The following is a 16049-nucleotide window of genomic DNA, read 5'->3' on the forward strand; positions in this document are numbered from 1 at the left end:
ACTCGTGACCATGAGCGAGCAATGTGCGACGCTCATTCTATTTGTTAGGATTTGTGTGTTGTAAGTGAGAGGTTGCGTCATCGTTTGTGAATGAGAGGAGCGTAAGAAAGAGACTATGTTAGGGTTTGTAAACGATCTTCATGTTTTCAGTCCAGGTTGGGTGGTCGGGGCGGGTGGGTCTATACTCGGAACCGGAAAGTGGACCGATATTCACCGGTTACGCTTTTATAGATTCAGCAATCACGCCGTTTGATCGGACGGTTTCTTTTGGAGTGGCCTGCAGTGGAGTCGTTCTCTGTATCGGTCATACGATCCAAATCAAACCCCCGCTCCGGCCCGAGAAAACTCGCCCCGTATCCGATGAAGGAGAATGTTACGGGTCGAATCCTTTTGTAAACGAGCCCCTCCTGTGTCTCGGCTCTTCGTATTGTCCTTCTCTCTTACCCATTTTCGTAACTGGGCCCCTCGAATCAGTCGGACCACCTTTCGGCCCATAATCCCATATGCTTCAGAACGGGACCTCGGGTCGGGTCACATGGGCCGAGTAATGACCGGCCGGGTAAAAAATATCGCGGGAAAGTATTTGGGATTCGGTGGTCCCCACCACCAACCAACAGGGGGAAGAAGAACGCGCAGAGAACATTCGAGACTTTGGATCAGTTGGGAGAACGTTCTCGAATTCAAAACCGAAGCTCGACCTCAACGGACGCAGAGCGAGATCTCCTCCGACGTCGTTCCCATTCGTGGAGGAAGAATCCAGAACCACGTCCCACTCCTACTCCCTCCAACTATAAATCGCCCTCCGTGCCTCTCCCTCTGGTCGCGTAGACAAACGGTTGATTCTGATTCGCTTCGCTTCGCTCTGTGTCGACTCGCTGATTCTTCTCGTCTCTCTCGTGTTCTCATTGCGTCGTGCGCCCCGGCGGGTATAGAGGAGTGGCAATGGCGGATGCAGAGACCTTCGCGTTCCAGGCTGAGATAAACCAGCTCTTGAGCTTGATCATCAATACCTTCTACAGCAACAAGGAGATCTTCCTTCGCGAGCTCATCAGCAACTCCTCCGATGTACGTCACCTCTCTCTCTCTCTCTCTCCGATTGAACTGTTAGCTCGTGCGTTGCTGCCTATCTCGACGTTTCTGGCTGTAGTGTCCGCCGATGGACTTGAGGAAAGTAGAATGTATTTGTTAGCCATGTGGAGAGGAATTGAACTTCACGTTCAGCAAAATTGGCAGAAGGACGCGGTGATCGAAGGCATCACTGCAGCTTGCATTGTGCATTGTTTGTCTCAGCGCTAGTAATTGCTTGCGGATGTAGATGTCTGTGTCGCTGTAGCTTAGCCAAAGCAGTTGTGATTCTGGATTTGAATTTGCTCGAATTAGATGATGTCCGGTAAAGACTAAGAGCGTCGTGTAACATAATTGGACGGTTCTGCCCTAAGCATTGCTGGAAAATAATTGCGATCGGTGCTTATGCATAATTGTGACGTCAAAGGCGATATGCTGATTCTGCTCGTGTTTGGGGTGTGTGCTGTAGGCCTTGGACAAGATTAGGTATGAAAGCCTCACGGACAAGAGCAAGCTTGATGCGCAGCCTGAGCTGTTCATTAGGCTGATGCCGGACAAGGTCAACAAGACCCTTTCGATCATTGACAGTGGTATTGGCATGACTAAAGCAGGTAATGCAGTTGGTCGACTAAGATTAATCAGCTTTGTTGGACTTATATCGTTTAGCTCTGTTTCCATGCGACAGTAGTAATTGTCCCATTAAATTCGTTTAAGCTCTGAAACTTTCAGTGGATGTTAACCTTGAAAATGGATTTGACAGATCTTGTGAACAACTTGGGTACGATTGCAAGGTCGGGAACCAAGGAATTCATGGAGGCATTGCAGGCTGGAGCTGATGTGAGCATGATCGGTCAATTTGGCGTCGGTTTCTATTCTGCCTATTTGGTGGCTGAGAAAGTCATTGTGACTACCAAGCACAATGATGACGAGCAGTATATCTGGGAGTCTCAGGCCGGTGGCTCCTTCACTGTCACGAGAGATGTGAGTGGGGAGCAACTGGGCAGAGGTACCAAGATCACCCTCTTCCTCAAGGAGGACCAGGTGAGTTCCTGGGAGGTTGCATTTATGAATAGGCAGAGGAGATATGCTATTTGTATCTGTAGATAGGTGTTATGTTACGTAATGCTTAAAAGTGTCGTGTGTTTCTGTTTTCCTCAGCTGGAGTATCTGGAAGAAAGAAGGATTAAGGACCTTGTGAAGAAACACTCTGAGTTCATTAGCTATCCCATCTATCTGTGGACTGAGAAGACAACTGAGAAAGAGATCAGTGATGATGAAGACAATGAGCCCAAGAAGGAAGAGGAAGGAGATGTGGAGGATGTCGATGAGGAGAAGGAAGAAAAGAAGTCCAAGAAGAAGAAGATTAAGGAGGTTACCCATGAGTGGCAGCAGATCAACAAACAGAAACCCATCTGGCTGCGAAAGCCAGAAGAGATTACCAAGGAGGAGTATGCTTCCTTCTACAAGAGCTTGACCAATGATTGGGAAGACCATCTTGCCGTGAAACACTTCTCTGTCGAGGGGCAACTTGAATTCAAAGCTATTCTGTTCGTCCCAAAACGGGCTCCATTCGACCTCTTTGATACTCGCAAGAAGATGAACAACATAAAGCTCTATGTCAGGAGGGTGTTCATTATGGACAACTGCGAGGAGCTGATCCCAGAGTATCTTGGATTTGTGAAGGGAGTTGTCGATTCTGATGACTTGCCTCTCAACATTTCTCGTGAGATGCTGCAACAGAACAAGATTTTGAAGGTCATCAGGAAGAACCTTGTCAAGAAGTGCATCGAGATGTTCAATGAGATTGCAGAGAATAAGGAGGACTACAATAAGTTCTATGAGGCCTTCTCGAAGAACTTGAAACTGGGTATCCATGAAGACAGCCAGAACAGGGCTAAACTTGCAGACCTCCTCCGCTACCACTCAACAAAGAGCGGTGAGGAACTGACAAGCTTGAAGGATTATGTCACTAGGATGAAGGAGGGCCAGAAGGATATCTACTACATCACTGGTGAAAGCAAGAAAGCTGTTGAGAACTCTCCATTCTTGGAGCGGCTAAAGAAGAAGGGCTACGAGGTGCTTTTCATGGTGGATGCGATTGATGAGTATGCTGTTGGACAATTGAAGGAGTACGATGGAAAGAAGTTGGTCTCTGCAACCAAAGAGGGCCTGAAACTCGATGATGAAAGTGAGGTAGAGAAGAAGAAAAAGGAGGAGAAAAAGAAGTCCTTTGAGAACTTGTGCAAGACAGTCAAGGACATTTTGGGAGACAAAGTTGAGAAAGTGGTGGTGTCGGACAGAATTGTGGACTCTCCCTGCTGTTTGGTGACTGGAGAGTATGGTTGGTCCGCAAATATGGAGAGGATCATGAAAGCTCAGGCTCTGAGGGACAGCAGCATGAGCTCTTACATGTCAAGCAAGAAGACGATGGAGATCAACCCTGACAATGGCATCATGGAGGAGCTGAGAAAGAGAGCTGAGGCTGATAAGAACGACAAGTCGGTCAAGGACTTGGTGATGTTGCTATTTGAGACTGCTCTTTTAACTTCCGGGTTCAGTCTTGATGACCCCAACACTTTTGCAGCGAGGATTCACAGGATGCTGAAGCTCGGTCTGAGCATTGATGAGGATGAGACTGCGGGTGAAGATATTGATATGCCTCCCCTGGAAGAGGATGGTGCTGAGGAAAGCAAGATGGAGGAAGTCGACTAGGCTACTGCGACAGGAACTCTGTTTTTGTGTTTAGTGTCATAGGTAGAAGTGGGGTGTGTGTTGTGATCATGGATGAAAGCGTTCTAAATGGTTACAATGGTTGTTGTATCCGAAAGTTATGAGCGTAAAAGAGTCTTGATGTTTTGTTATAATTAGTGTATAAATGACCTATTTCGGCAGATCTTGTCATCGTGTTTACTCTTGAACTTGCACTGACATTCTCTGCGTTGGAAACTTGGAATCTCAGGGCGGCTTCTTCTTCGGGCTTCATTGTTGCGTGAATTTGACTTGGAAATGTAAGAACTCAGAGAGTTCAGTGCATGCAGAGTCCTAAGGGTTTGAGCCTAGCTCAAAGTGTGAGTGAGGAATGATGGTTACTTGATCGATTATTTGAGGGTTTTATCATTGGATGACTCCCAAAACGTACGAACAACCTTTTAAGATTTTATGCTTTGTCGGATATAATGTTCGATGCCTGAAAGATCTCCCTAGCTTCTTGCAATTTTCCTAAAGCAGAATGATGACTTTGCTCTGGTTCTCAGACAAATGGAACTGATATGTTTAGTAACACGAAATAGTCTCTCTCCTCCTCCGAATAGGTCATGGAGTCAGGGCCGTACTAATCTCCACCGGTTTATGCAAGGAATGAAATAAAAGACTACATTGTTTAGTCCAACAGCTTTAACCGTGTTCCGAATTGCCTTGCAGAAATGTGTTACAGATCATGATCTGTGTCCCCGAAACGCAAGCAAAATAGAGCATTGGGGAAAGAAAGTCTCTCATCGAATTTCATAACAGTGTTCTGTGAGTTCCTTTCTGCATTACAAGAAAATCAGAACTTCCCTTCTTTGCTTCACACTGCATATGCCGTTTTCCTTCCTTTCCGTGAATCAGTAGTACAGGGGTGTGTTTGGGAATCAACTCAGGGAACGCTTGATTTTGAATCAACTCATGGAACACTCGACCTTTTCAGTTTCTCGTATTTCTTTGAACCCTGAAACGCAACCGGGAAAGAGAACATGCATCAATGCCGGATCCTGGATGTACCGACTCTGACAGGCAAAAGAAAAGTGATGCATACCATCGTAGTATTCATCTATACTAGGACTGAGACCAGACTTGAAAGCGTGAATGATGAGCTAATGGAAATACACTTACAGACGAAATCTAGTGTTGATGAATCTAATAAACTTAGCAACTAGCAAGGTCTCCAAGATATCTGGTGAAAGCGCCATACTGCTGTTGGAACTGAAAAGGTTTAGCAAATCAATACGTTCGAGACCTACTAATCATCAATTTCGGGTAATCGATGTTCTAACATTTACCAGCATCATATTCAAGTGAGGAGTCTTACTGGGGATGATGAAGTGGGAAAGAGGCCTGAATGTCTCGATGGAGTTATTGGCATGGAATCTCCAGGGGAATTGCACAATGTTGGCCTTATGAATGGCGACTGACTCCACGCGGTGATTGGCGAATGCAAAATAGGAGTATGATTGCATGAGGAAACTGGCGTAGGGTGATACGAGGAAACCGGAGACATGACTGGCGTCCGCAAGTTTATCTGGGATGCCGATGCAGCTCCGGGTGATCTAGATAATGACGTTCTCGAAGGTACCATGCTGATGCTGATTCTAAGACAGGGTAGCAGGGAACAAGATTAGCTTAAGGGGTCAAAAGAGCCCATATCAATGCACCTCTCAGCTAACTAGCTTCTTACTTGTTATGAACATCGACGTACCCATCTGTCTCGTCCAGTATTTCTTCCTGCATCAACAGATTAATAGTTAGACATACTCATGAATCAACTCGATCAATTCGAACTATTCATGCATCAGTAGACTTAGCTTTCACATGTGCCGATTACTAAAGACATAAATATAAGAAGATGTGACAATTGCCAGATTGAACAAGCAAATTGACAACATGCCTGAAAAATGGATCAGCAAATCTTTAATGATGCAAACAGAAGCGCTATAAAATGTCAGATATGATTTGTCTAACCTAAACAAGATTACACTGGATCACTTAATCTGAGAGATCATCCCTATTTTATATGCTTACCCCTTCAGATGCAAAAAGTGAAGAATTTACAGACTTACAAGTGACAAGCACTATACTATGTGCCTGACCTGTAAAAGTTCCTCAATGACATCCTCCATTGTGATGATGCCGACAACTTCATCCTCCATGCTCAGGATAGATTCCCAATCTTCCTTTAAGATATTGTCCTCTCCTTGCTTCAGTTTCTTCGACTGGGAGTATGATTTTTTTTGCAGCTCAGTCATATTCTTCGGATATGGGCTCTGGGTTTCATTATCAGTGGAGTACACAGTCGGCGAGTTACTTAACATGGTACGTTGCTCTTTCTGCCCGGATTGATGACCAGAGCCTGCGAAAGGTTCTCGTAAAACGTTCCTATCTTCTGTCATCACCTTAAATATATCAGAGAAGACAATTGCTCTTACCACTAATGTTACCTTGTTGTTTTGAATCTGAATCCACATTTATACTGATTGTGGTTGGCTTTGCATTTTCTTCAATGTCATTTAAGCCCGTTTTGCATTTTATAACCACAGCCATGTGGCTATGACCCTTTTGGAATTGGTTTAATATATCGTACAGAGGCAAACAATCCTGAACCCTGTTAGAGATCATAAAGGATTGTATGAAATTCGCACTCTTCCGACTAGCCGGGACACTTAAGCTGCTAAAAGACAACTTTGCAGAGGAAAATTTGTGAAAAGAAACTCAGAATTGTCAAAAACAAGTTCACCCATAACCTTTGTACCTAGGAATTTTCCTAATGGTAACATCTTTGACAGGGGTCTCATCTTCTGGGTGGCACTTGATCAAGTTTTTCACCTTCATCCAGAAGAGAATGTCATAATTACAGGATAAATTATATGACACACAAAACCTAGAGAGAGTTCGCCTTACTAAAATTAGGCCGATTATGTTTGTTGGGCTCCCCGCGTAAATGGGTACGCGGCTGTGCCCCTTCCTGATTATCAGCCCCATCGTTTCCCTGAGCAAACCGAACTTCAAATCATAATCTAAGCAATGAAATGTATTCATACTAATCGAAATGCAGACATGACGGGAGCTCTACTCGTTGAGTTTGGAGTTTATGTCGAGACAAAATATGTCTGATATCGGCGTCATGGCATCTTTAGCAGTCTTCTGAGTCATATCCAAAGCTCCAGCAATGATGGTTGTTTCGTCATGCGTCAATTCTCCACCTTTCCCGGCCTAGACAATTTAAATGACAATGACAATATGATCAACTTCATATCTCTTTTGTTGAAGTTCCGATCCTGCCATTCCAAGTTCAGTTGTTGTGAATGCCGAAGCACCCACGGGACTTACCTTGTCCCCGTGCATATCTACAAACATTTTCAGCTCAGCCCGCCGTAGAAGTGCCGAGTGCCCTTTACCGAGCAACCAATCCAATACCTAACATGAAATCCACTATGCCATGAGGACTACAATGCAGTTTCTTTTATATTACCAGAACTCAAGTTCATCGGTTGTTATCAGTTCAAGACTAGGATTCACTGCAGTACCTTACTGATCGGGTAAGCTAAAGGGAAGGTGACTATTTTAAGCAACCGGACAACAAAAGACAATTTCGCTCCAACACTTAGCCCATATCGAGAACAAACAGCTTGCGGAATAATCTGTCATGGAAAGGAGAGAGCACTAATTCAGAGTCACTGGTCGCATACCTAAATAAAAATTCGCATCGACTGAACTCTGAACCTCTTACCTCACCGAAAGCAAGTATGAGTGTGACCGAGATCACTACAGAGGCCCACGCTGGAAGAAGCGCATCAAGGAAGATCGGCAAAGCCTTTGGGAAATATCATCAAGAGTCAGATACCAAATATCAGACAAGCCATACATAGAAAACCAAACGAAGGAACGTATTTATTTACCTCCATAGCTATGGAGTTGCATATGAGAAGTGTGCATAGGAGTAAATGCTGATTCTTAACCAAGGGAAGGATTTTCCCTGTGACCACGAGAGATCGATGAAGACTAATTACTTCAAAAGACAAGTGCTAATTAAAGAGTGGAAAAGAAGGGTTAGATCAAAGTTCCACCTGCATTTTTCCTATCCTGAGGCTGACCGGCTTTCGCAAGAATCTCAAGATCAACCAAGCTAAGCGACATGAGTCCCAGAGTGAGGCCCGACATGAGGCCGGCAAAGCACACAAGAGAGATGCACACCAGAAGATAGACCCAGAACATTGACTCGCAACACGGCACATCATTAGCAGCCATTTCAGGCCTCGGGAATGGAACGAAAAGCTTTCGAGAAGATGACTATGGCTACAGATAAAGATGAAGCGAAAGCCTAAGGGCTATTAATATTGCTGCTTTGGGCTGTATGAGATGCTGTTATGACTTCAGAGACCAACTCTTGCTAGGATGATAACAAAATGAAACCGACTTTGGTGCGTCACCACAGCAAAATGCCCAGTCCTTGCTGCCAAAGCACTTGATAATCGAAACGCAACACTAGCAGTAGCATTACCTTTTCTGTCCACGAGCCAAAACAAAATGAGAGAGAAGCTGTCACCATCCTTAATCACCCCCACTAATCACAATAACATATGAATTTCGATTAAGACACACACACACACACACACACACAAAAAAAGAGAGAGAGGAAAGTTTCAACAGAAAAGATGGAGAAAGAAAATGGGTCATTGCTGAATCCCTTCATCTGTTCATCAGTTACCAGCTTGAAGAAGAGAAACAGTTCTAGGGAAGGTGCGACAACTGAAACCGAGGCAGTACATATGTGTGGATACAATAAAGTCAAACTAGGAATCTCTACTCTTCAACCAATGGTTTTGCTTCCACGAGGAACTCACCTTCCAAAGAATCATGAGATGAAACTTTGCATGTCCCATCTGGGTAAAAGAGTGCGAATCGTTCCATATTATTGGGGATCAACAGCACGGAAAACTATAAATTAGAACACATGTGATAAATTTACTTAAATTAATTTTTTAACTATAAAAAATCCCATCTTGGTACACATATGGCAAATTTAGCCCAAACTAGTGTTTTGACTACTAAAAGTCCCAAATTGGTACACCTGTATTTTATTTGCCCTGCGTTAGTTTCCGTTAAATTGGATTAGTACCATGAGAAATCTCAAATTTGTACAATTATGATAAATGGAGAGCAAAAACCTCAAAAATGTATACCTCCCAACCGCCACGTATCATTCAACTCAGCAATTTGACGATAAACTCTAACGGAACCTAACGGAGGGTAAATTTATTACGAGTGTATCAGTTTAGAATATCACCAATTAGTCATGCATGCGCAGGGCATTTAGACTCGGACCCAATACCATATTTAATATGGAGTGAGCTACGGCAGCCATCGTGTGGCAGGTGTACAACTTTGGACCTCTTACTTTAATAACTCATCAGCACATAAATTGCTGGCTATCTTAACCCATGAAATGATCCATTTAAGGATTGAAAAGACCACCTTGCTTCATACCTGTGGCCTGCTGAACAACGGGGCAGATCTTTGTTTAGCTGGTGGAGGGGGAAAAAACAACAGAGGGTACTAAATGAATTTCTATAATAAAGAAAGAAAACTCATAATTAAATGTGATTATTGACAGCGACTTAGTTAGGTATTACAGACGAATGACGATTTGGACCCGTCAGTGCCTGCCTCAAAAGCACCACTTTCACGTCCCCAAGCCACTACGTACTATGATTGGGTTTAATTAAGGCTAGATTAGGTTGGACCGATTTATTAAAACGATTGAAAAGGATAGATTCAGGTTTCTTCCGACAAGGTAATGCATACTGGCGAAGCATCGATTGGGCACGCATTCGTCTCGCGTCGAGATAAGAACGCCGCGGACAAGGAAAATTCGAGGAAGTTGTGTATATTTCTACGTGCATGAATCGGCTTTCGTGATGACTAATAGCAATTACAATCAATCAGAAAGAGATTTAAAATCACCTAGATATCCTGAAACCTCTCTCTTCCTGGAGACGCATTAGCTTACTTGTCGTGCATGCATTGAAACTCCCATCAATTTTTAGGATTTGCTGCATCGAGGGGGGGGGAAAATATCATATTATATGGAAGGGGTATATAGCATTTCTTTAATTTATAAATACCACATTATATGGAAGGGGTATAGCGATTCTTTAATTTATAATGAAGTAAGTATATGCTGAATAACATAACATTTTTATTATTATAAGATTATAAACAAAATTCATAAAACTATTGCAATTGTGCAAATTCCGTCCCAAACTTTTTTTTTTAGTCAATTCAGCCCTAAAATTTTTACAATTGTGCCAATTATGATTACTTGGCCGGCTAGTGCTGACGTGGCACCGCCGACGTTGACATAGGCTTTTTAAAATAATATTTTAGTAATTTCTTGAACTCTTTTTTTCTTTTCTTTTCTTTTTTTAGATTTCTTTTTCCCCCCAAACAACATGGCTGGCAAGGGTGTCGCAGCAATGAGGGCGTCGCGACCCTTGCCTAGTCTGTGCTGGGGCACGATGCCCTCACAAGCCCTAAGGGTTTGGGGAATAATATAAAGAAAAAAAGAAAAAAATCATCAAAAATTTGAAAAATTATAAAGATATTATCTAAAAAAAGTTTATGCCAGCATCGGCGATACCACTTCAAAGACCGGCCCGTCAGTGGACTGAATTGACACAAATGCAAAAGGGTATAGGATTGAATTGACAAAGAAAAAGTTCGGAACTGAATTGACACAATTGCAATCAAGCTTGCCGTAAGTCAATTGATCATGCCAAATGAGGAGGTGCAAAAACCAAACGTTTATTATTTTATTTGGGTGTTTGCCCGTATATTTTCGGAATATTCCAACTATCCTTTCCATTTTTTTATTATAAATATCAACAAAGTCCTAAACCTTTCACGCATTTGCCTCTTTAGTCCTAAATCTTTTAAGTTTGTCGATTCAACCCTAAACCTTTTCAACTTTGTCGATTCAATTATATTAGCCGGAAATTGCTGACGTGGATGCCGGCCGTTCTTCGTGGCACCGTCGGCGCTACGTGAATAACTTTTAATAAAATTTTAATACTTTTCTCAAAATTTTTAAATTGTTAAATTTTTTTTGCTTTTTTATCTTTCTAGCTAACCGCCCCTGCCGGCCTACGAAGTCAGAAAGGAAAATAAATAAATAAATAAATAATCAAACATTTTTTTTATAGAATTACTAAAATATTACTAAAAATTGTCCACGTCGGCGCCAACGGTTCCACGTAGGAAAGCTAGTGTCCACGTCAGCGATTTTTGGCCAATATAATTGAACTAGCAAAATATGAAAAAGTTTATGACTGAATTGGCAAACTTAAAAGTTTTAGGACTAAATGAGAAAAAAAGCGAAAAGTTTAGGCTTTTTTTGATAATTTTTCCCTATTATAATCTACAAGCAAAAATCTCAAATTGATTATTGATCCAATGTCAAAAAGAAGCTAATTTTTTTCATCACGACCATTAATAAAATGCGTACACTAAAGGACATGCGGGTAAGGGTATCTTAAAAAATATAAACCCAATGCAATTTTCTGCAATTGATGTCAACTTCAGAAAATCACATCTCATAAGTCAAGGTGAAAGCATGATAACCGAAGCTTAAGACACAAGCACACAAAAAGTAATGACAGAGATTTTGATGCGTTAAGAAGTCTACGTCTCGTGTCAATAGACGACATGAACACACACTTGTAATCAACCAATGTGGATCCGAAGCTTGGATTTTGTTGAACACGTTATATTTTCGTGTTATTTTATTCCATGGAGTCAGTGAGATAGCAATGTTGATTTGTGTTGTTCTATTAATTTTGAACGTAGGCTCCATTTGTTTCGCGAAAAAATGAAATCATTCGTTTTCCCCGAAACAAATGCATCCGTAATTTATCTTGGTATAGTGTCAGGTGATTTTAGTCAATTTTCAAATATATGCACCTATCAAGCTTGCTAGAGTAAGTAGATTATGCCATCTCAAGAGGTCAAATATTTATGATCATATGTTTATTTGGTGTATGCCCGTATCTTTCGGAATATTCCAACTAATCCTTTCAACTTTTTTCCCTTAAATATCTTGAATTACAAGCAAAAGTCTCAAACTGGTTATTGACCTGATGTCATTGGTATTTATGTGATTTTCATTTTCTTAAGGTTCCTATTGCGTTATTATTGTTATTTTTTTTTATAATTTCCTTCGTTCGATTACTCTTCAATTACATTTGTGATTTTCCCCTTTTATGGGCTTAAACTAGTTGATTATCTTTACACACTGATTACCATGCGGACACTGTGCGAAACGTGGTTAAGGGTATTTGACTTAAACTTAAGACAGAAGTGACCTGGAAATGAAGTTAGAGAAGGATCCTGGTTTGGCTCTTGCGGAATTAGTATTGGCCGTAATTTATAGCTAGAGAGAGGATTTGAAGGAAGGATCTGTTGTACTTGACAAGGTCCAACCCAATTATATGGCTTATCAGATCTATTATTTAACATTTGGCATGTGCCTAATTTAATTAAACTATGGGCCATATATTTGTGACATCCAATTGAGCTCGCAGAACCCATATCTTCAACCTAGATAAACGGTTTTAATTTGGCAACTCTAGGATTGGTCCCATCACTCCCTCTATTTAAGGTCTCTCTTTGGTGGAGAATATGAGTATCGCAATATCACGCTTCCACTGTTTTCACAAAATCATTGAGACAAAAATACTCACACATTACAATTATTATAAAAGAGAGTGGTGAAGGTTCATATCCATGAAAACATCTTCTCTCTTATCGAATTAATAATGGCTTCTTTTAATTCGGGTACGTTGTATTTATCAATTTGATCTTATGTTCATGTGATTGAACGATTCTATTAAACTAACATGTGGTATCGGAGTATGCTTTATTCAATGCCCGAACGTAGTTATATTGTTTATTATGATCTTTTGTCTCCTTTATAAGTGATTCATAGTATTCGTTGATGATGGAATAAATATATTATGACAGTCAATTTCTCGAATATCTTATGCAAATTATGTATTTGATTTGGATGTTCTTAAGTTTCCATTAACAAAACTTTTGAAATCGATGGATACTATCGTACATTCTGGTTATTGTTCCCATGATCTGGCCATTAATGGCCTATGTTTGTAGGTTCCCTTTGTTTTTATTCGGCACACACGTACTTGGACAGCAAGTATTGTTATTAGCATAAATATGTTGGCATTGTAAGTGACTGTTTTCTCCATACTTGCTTATGTTCATTTGTCGATAGGGTTATGTTAAACTTGTCAAGAAAGACTCTATGATGTAGAATAAATTTTTATTCTTGATTCTGGTTCTCAATTATTTGAGTAGTAATCGATCCAACAGAAGATTATTGTTTTAAATAGATATTTAATTCTAAGTAGAATGATAATCTAATAGGAAAATAAATTGCAAATATACGATTCAAATTAATTCTATCCAATGGTCATTTTATTTGATTTATTCTTGCCTCATGAAATTTGCTAGTAAATTATGAAAGAATCCATTTAAAGTGTTTGTAGTTGGCCCAACGGAAGGCTATAGATGATTCTTGAATTTCTTTTAGTAAGGTTTTGTGTATTTTTCCTTTCCATGTAAATGAATTGTTTATTTTCACTCTATTGTGATTATGAATTAAATATTTTATTTATTTTGTGGATTTTCTAAAAGGTACTAATGTACATGAATTTAATTTTTCCAATCTAGCATACAATCATGCTACGATTATGATTATCTTTCATCAATTAAACTATTGAGCGGTACAAATTTTAAGAAAAAAAAAAAGCAAATAAGTCTCATTCTTGGGGTCACGGATTTGAACTATGCATAATAGGTTGACACTTCCGCTGAACTCATAACAAAAGATCAAATGAGCAGAAAGTTGCTCATGAAAAATGGGAGAGATCTAACCTCATCTCTATAATGGTTATGAAAGGCTCCATAACAACCGCTATCCGGGGAGCCATCCCTAACTCTACTAATGCTAAGGAGTACCTTATTCACATTGAGGAACATTATGAGGGCACTTCCAAGGCACGTGGTACTACTCTTATTTCCAAAATGATTAACCCTTAAGTATAATGGAATAAATGATGGTCGTGAGTACATTATGTGGATGAATGATATGACTGCTTAATTCACGTCCTTGGATCCGAAAATCTCCGAAGGTCTTATTGTTCACTTCATTATGACATCTCTTCATGCATAGTTTAGTTCTTTTAAGATCAATTATAATATGTAAAAGAGAAATGGAAGATGAGCAAGTTGATTTTTACGTGTGTCCAGGTCTTGAGCAATTAATATATCTTAGTTGGCCCCTAACTCATTGGCTTAAGTTTTTGAGTGAAGATGGGCTAGACAGGATATGTTGACGGGCTCGGACTTAGGCTTCCTTTTGGCGATTTTTCTAGATGAATGTATCGAACTTCTATTGCACGCTCCTAATAAATGGTATCAGAGCCGATGGTTGATTGGCGGCCTACATCCAATCTATTCCGGTGCTTGGCGAATATCTCAAGAAAGAAATGTCATGATCGATGCTTGTTTCGGATGGAAATTGCTATCACGGTTGGTCTGGCGAGAAGAGACCATGGACAGTTAGTTGGATAATGCGAGTCTAGCGAGAAAAATACGATGGAAAATTGGTATGGTGATATGAGATTGAGACTATAGGTATTGCAATCCCAAGTTAGCAATTGATGTTGGGTGATTACGGTGCATAGTTGCCGATGCATTGCAATGACTTAAAGATTCAACTTGAGACAAGTTGATGCAGAAAGATATTTGGATTAAGGGGAATCAAACCTAACACTAGAGCTCACACGTGAATGGAAAATTATTAGGATGCATATGAGAGTTGTGTTAGAAAAGTCACACATTAGATAATTGATATGATCTTGAGCAGTCATTATATCTTATTTGGCCTCTAACTCATTGGCTTAAGCTTTTGAGTGAATGGGGGTCCAATTGGATATGTTGACGGGCTCGGACTTGGGCTCCCCCTCCCTGGATGAAGATATCGGACTTAGTTTGTTACAAGCTACATGTAGACAATTCCACCTGTTGGTGCTTCATTATCGACGAAGCCCGAAGGTCCATCGATCTAAGTGGTCCGATTAGCTCACCATCAACGTTTAGGTACCAAACAATAAATTAGTGGGGAATCCTTTTTTTCTTGGCCCCACATCGACCCATATAATAACTTTATGATTTTGGTATCTAAATCAATCACATCATTCAGATAAAACTTAAAGTGTATAGGTAATCCAAAGCGCGGCGGTGGTGGAGTGCCCATCCTACAATTCTAAAAAATTAAGAGAATGAGCCGAAACCCAATAAACAAAATATCTAGGTCTAAGATAAGAAATCATCTTACCATTTGACCTGGTTTTTAGCAGTCAACAAGCATTTATAACAATGTACAAATGCATGATTATCTGCTTTATCCTTCTATTATTAACTTACCTTGATGAGCTAATGTCACACATGCTGAACATCACTCGTTCAAAGCAAGCAGATGATATGTTATTTCATGATGCATCAATATCATTTGTAGCTTATTCACATAAATAAATGCATGTACGTGAGCATTCATTGGGTTCATTATGTTGGGGCTATCAATCAACCTAGAAGAGAGCGTTGAATAGGTTGAGTAGTGATTTTAAAAACTTTTGTAGAATAATAAATAATCAATAGTGCGTATGGTTATGTGCAGTGAACCAGTATGAGTGATGCTGTTAAGTAAAGCATATAATAGCAAATTACACACAAAGTTATAGTAGTTCGGCTTATGAGTAAGCCTATGTCCACTCTCGGATTATCGGTTTTAACAATTTCTGGATTCCAATAGTAATCGGCATTGGAGATTACAACTAGTAAGTGTCATTCCTATATCACAATAGATAACACTATCAAGATATGAACATGGCTTTTACACTTATATGAATACTCAGGCTATTACAATGATCACAAACAAACGCGGAAAATGAGCAGTGAAGTTGGTCGCATCAATAATAGCTTCTTTTGATCCCGGCACATTGTGTTTATCAATTTGATCTCATGTTCATGTGATTGAAAGATCCTATTCAACTAACGGGATCTTCCCCATTTGATAAAGTTTGGGGAGAGGTCCCGAGCTATCTAATCGTCTTCGTATCATGAACTGATGAATTCGTTCATGACATTTGTAGACAAGC

General features: G+C 40.4%; 2 protein-coding genes across 3 annotated transcripts; one reads left to right on the forward strand and one right to left on the reverse strand.

Annotated features, from left to right (window-relative positions):
• The first annotated feature begins 685 nt into the window (after window positions 1-685).
• On the forward strand, window positions 686-5861 carry LOC115744721 (heat shock protein 83). Of its 2 annotated transcripts, XR_007199355.1 has the most exons (5): window positions 686-1065; window positions 1535-1676; window positions 1826-2106; window positions 2224-3836; window positions 5850-5861. XR_007199355.1 is itself a non-coding variant. In XM_030680039.2 (4 exons), the coding sequence occupies exons 1-4, from the start codon at window positions 943-945 to the stop codon at window positions 3775-3777; spliced, it is 2100 nt and encodes a 699-aa protein (XP_030535899.1). In that variant the 5' UTR covers window positions 686-942; the 3' UTR covers window positions 3778-3906. The 2 variants fall into 2 exon arrangements, 1 of the variants encoding a protein (XP_030535899.1); XM_030680039.2 differs by lacking the exon at window positions 5850-5861 and having other exon boundaries at window positions 2224-3906.
• LOC115741037 (DUF21 domain-containing protein At2g14520-like) lies at window positions 4727-8239 on the reverse strand. Its single transcript, XM_030674742.2, has 13 exons — window positions 7884-8239; window positions 7716-7792; window positions 7547-7630; window positions 7344-7457; window positions 7147-7233; window positions 6890-7029; window positions 6718-6805; window positions 6569-6642; window positions 6246-6421; window positions 5910-6169; window positions 5498-5544; window positions 5132-5411; window positions 4727-4771 (listed from the first exon to the last, which is right to left on the reverse strand). The coding sequence occupies exons 1-13, from the start codon at window positions 8062-8064 to the stop codon at window positions 4727-4729; spliced, it is 1653 nt and encodes a 550-aa protein (XP_030530602.1). The 5' UTR covers window positions 8065-8239.
• Window positions 8240-16049: the final 7810 nt, after the last annotated feature.

The sequence above is a fragment of the Rhodamnia argentea genome, chromosome 7, assembly GCF_020921035.1.
Source record: "Rhodamnia argentea isolate NSW1041297 chromosome 7, ASM2092103v1, whole genome shotgun sequence".
NCBI classification, from domain to species: domain Eukaryota; kingdom Viridiplantae; phylum Streptophyta; class Magnoliopsida; order Myrtales; family Myrtaceae; genus Rhodamnia; species Rhodamnia argentea.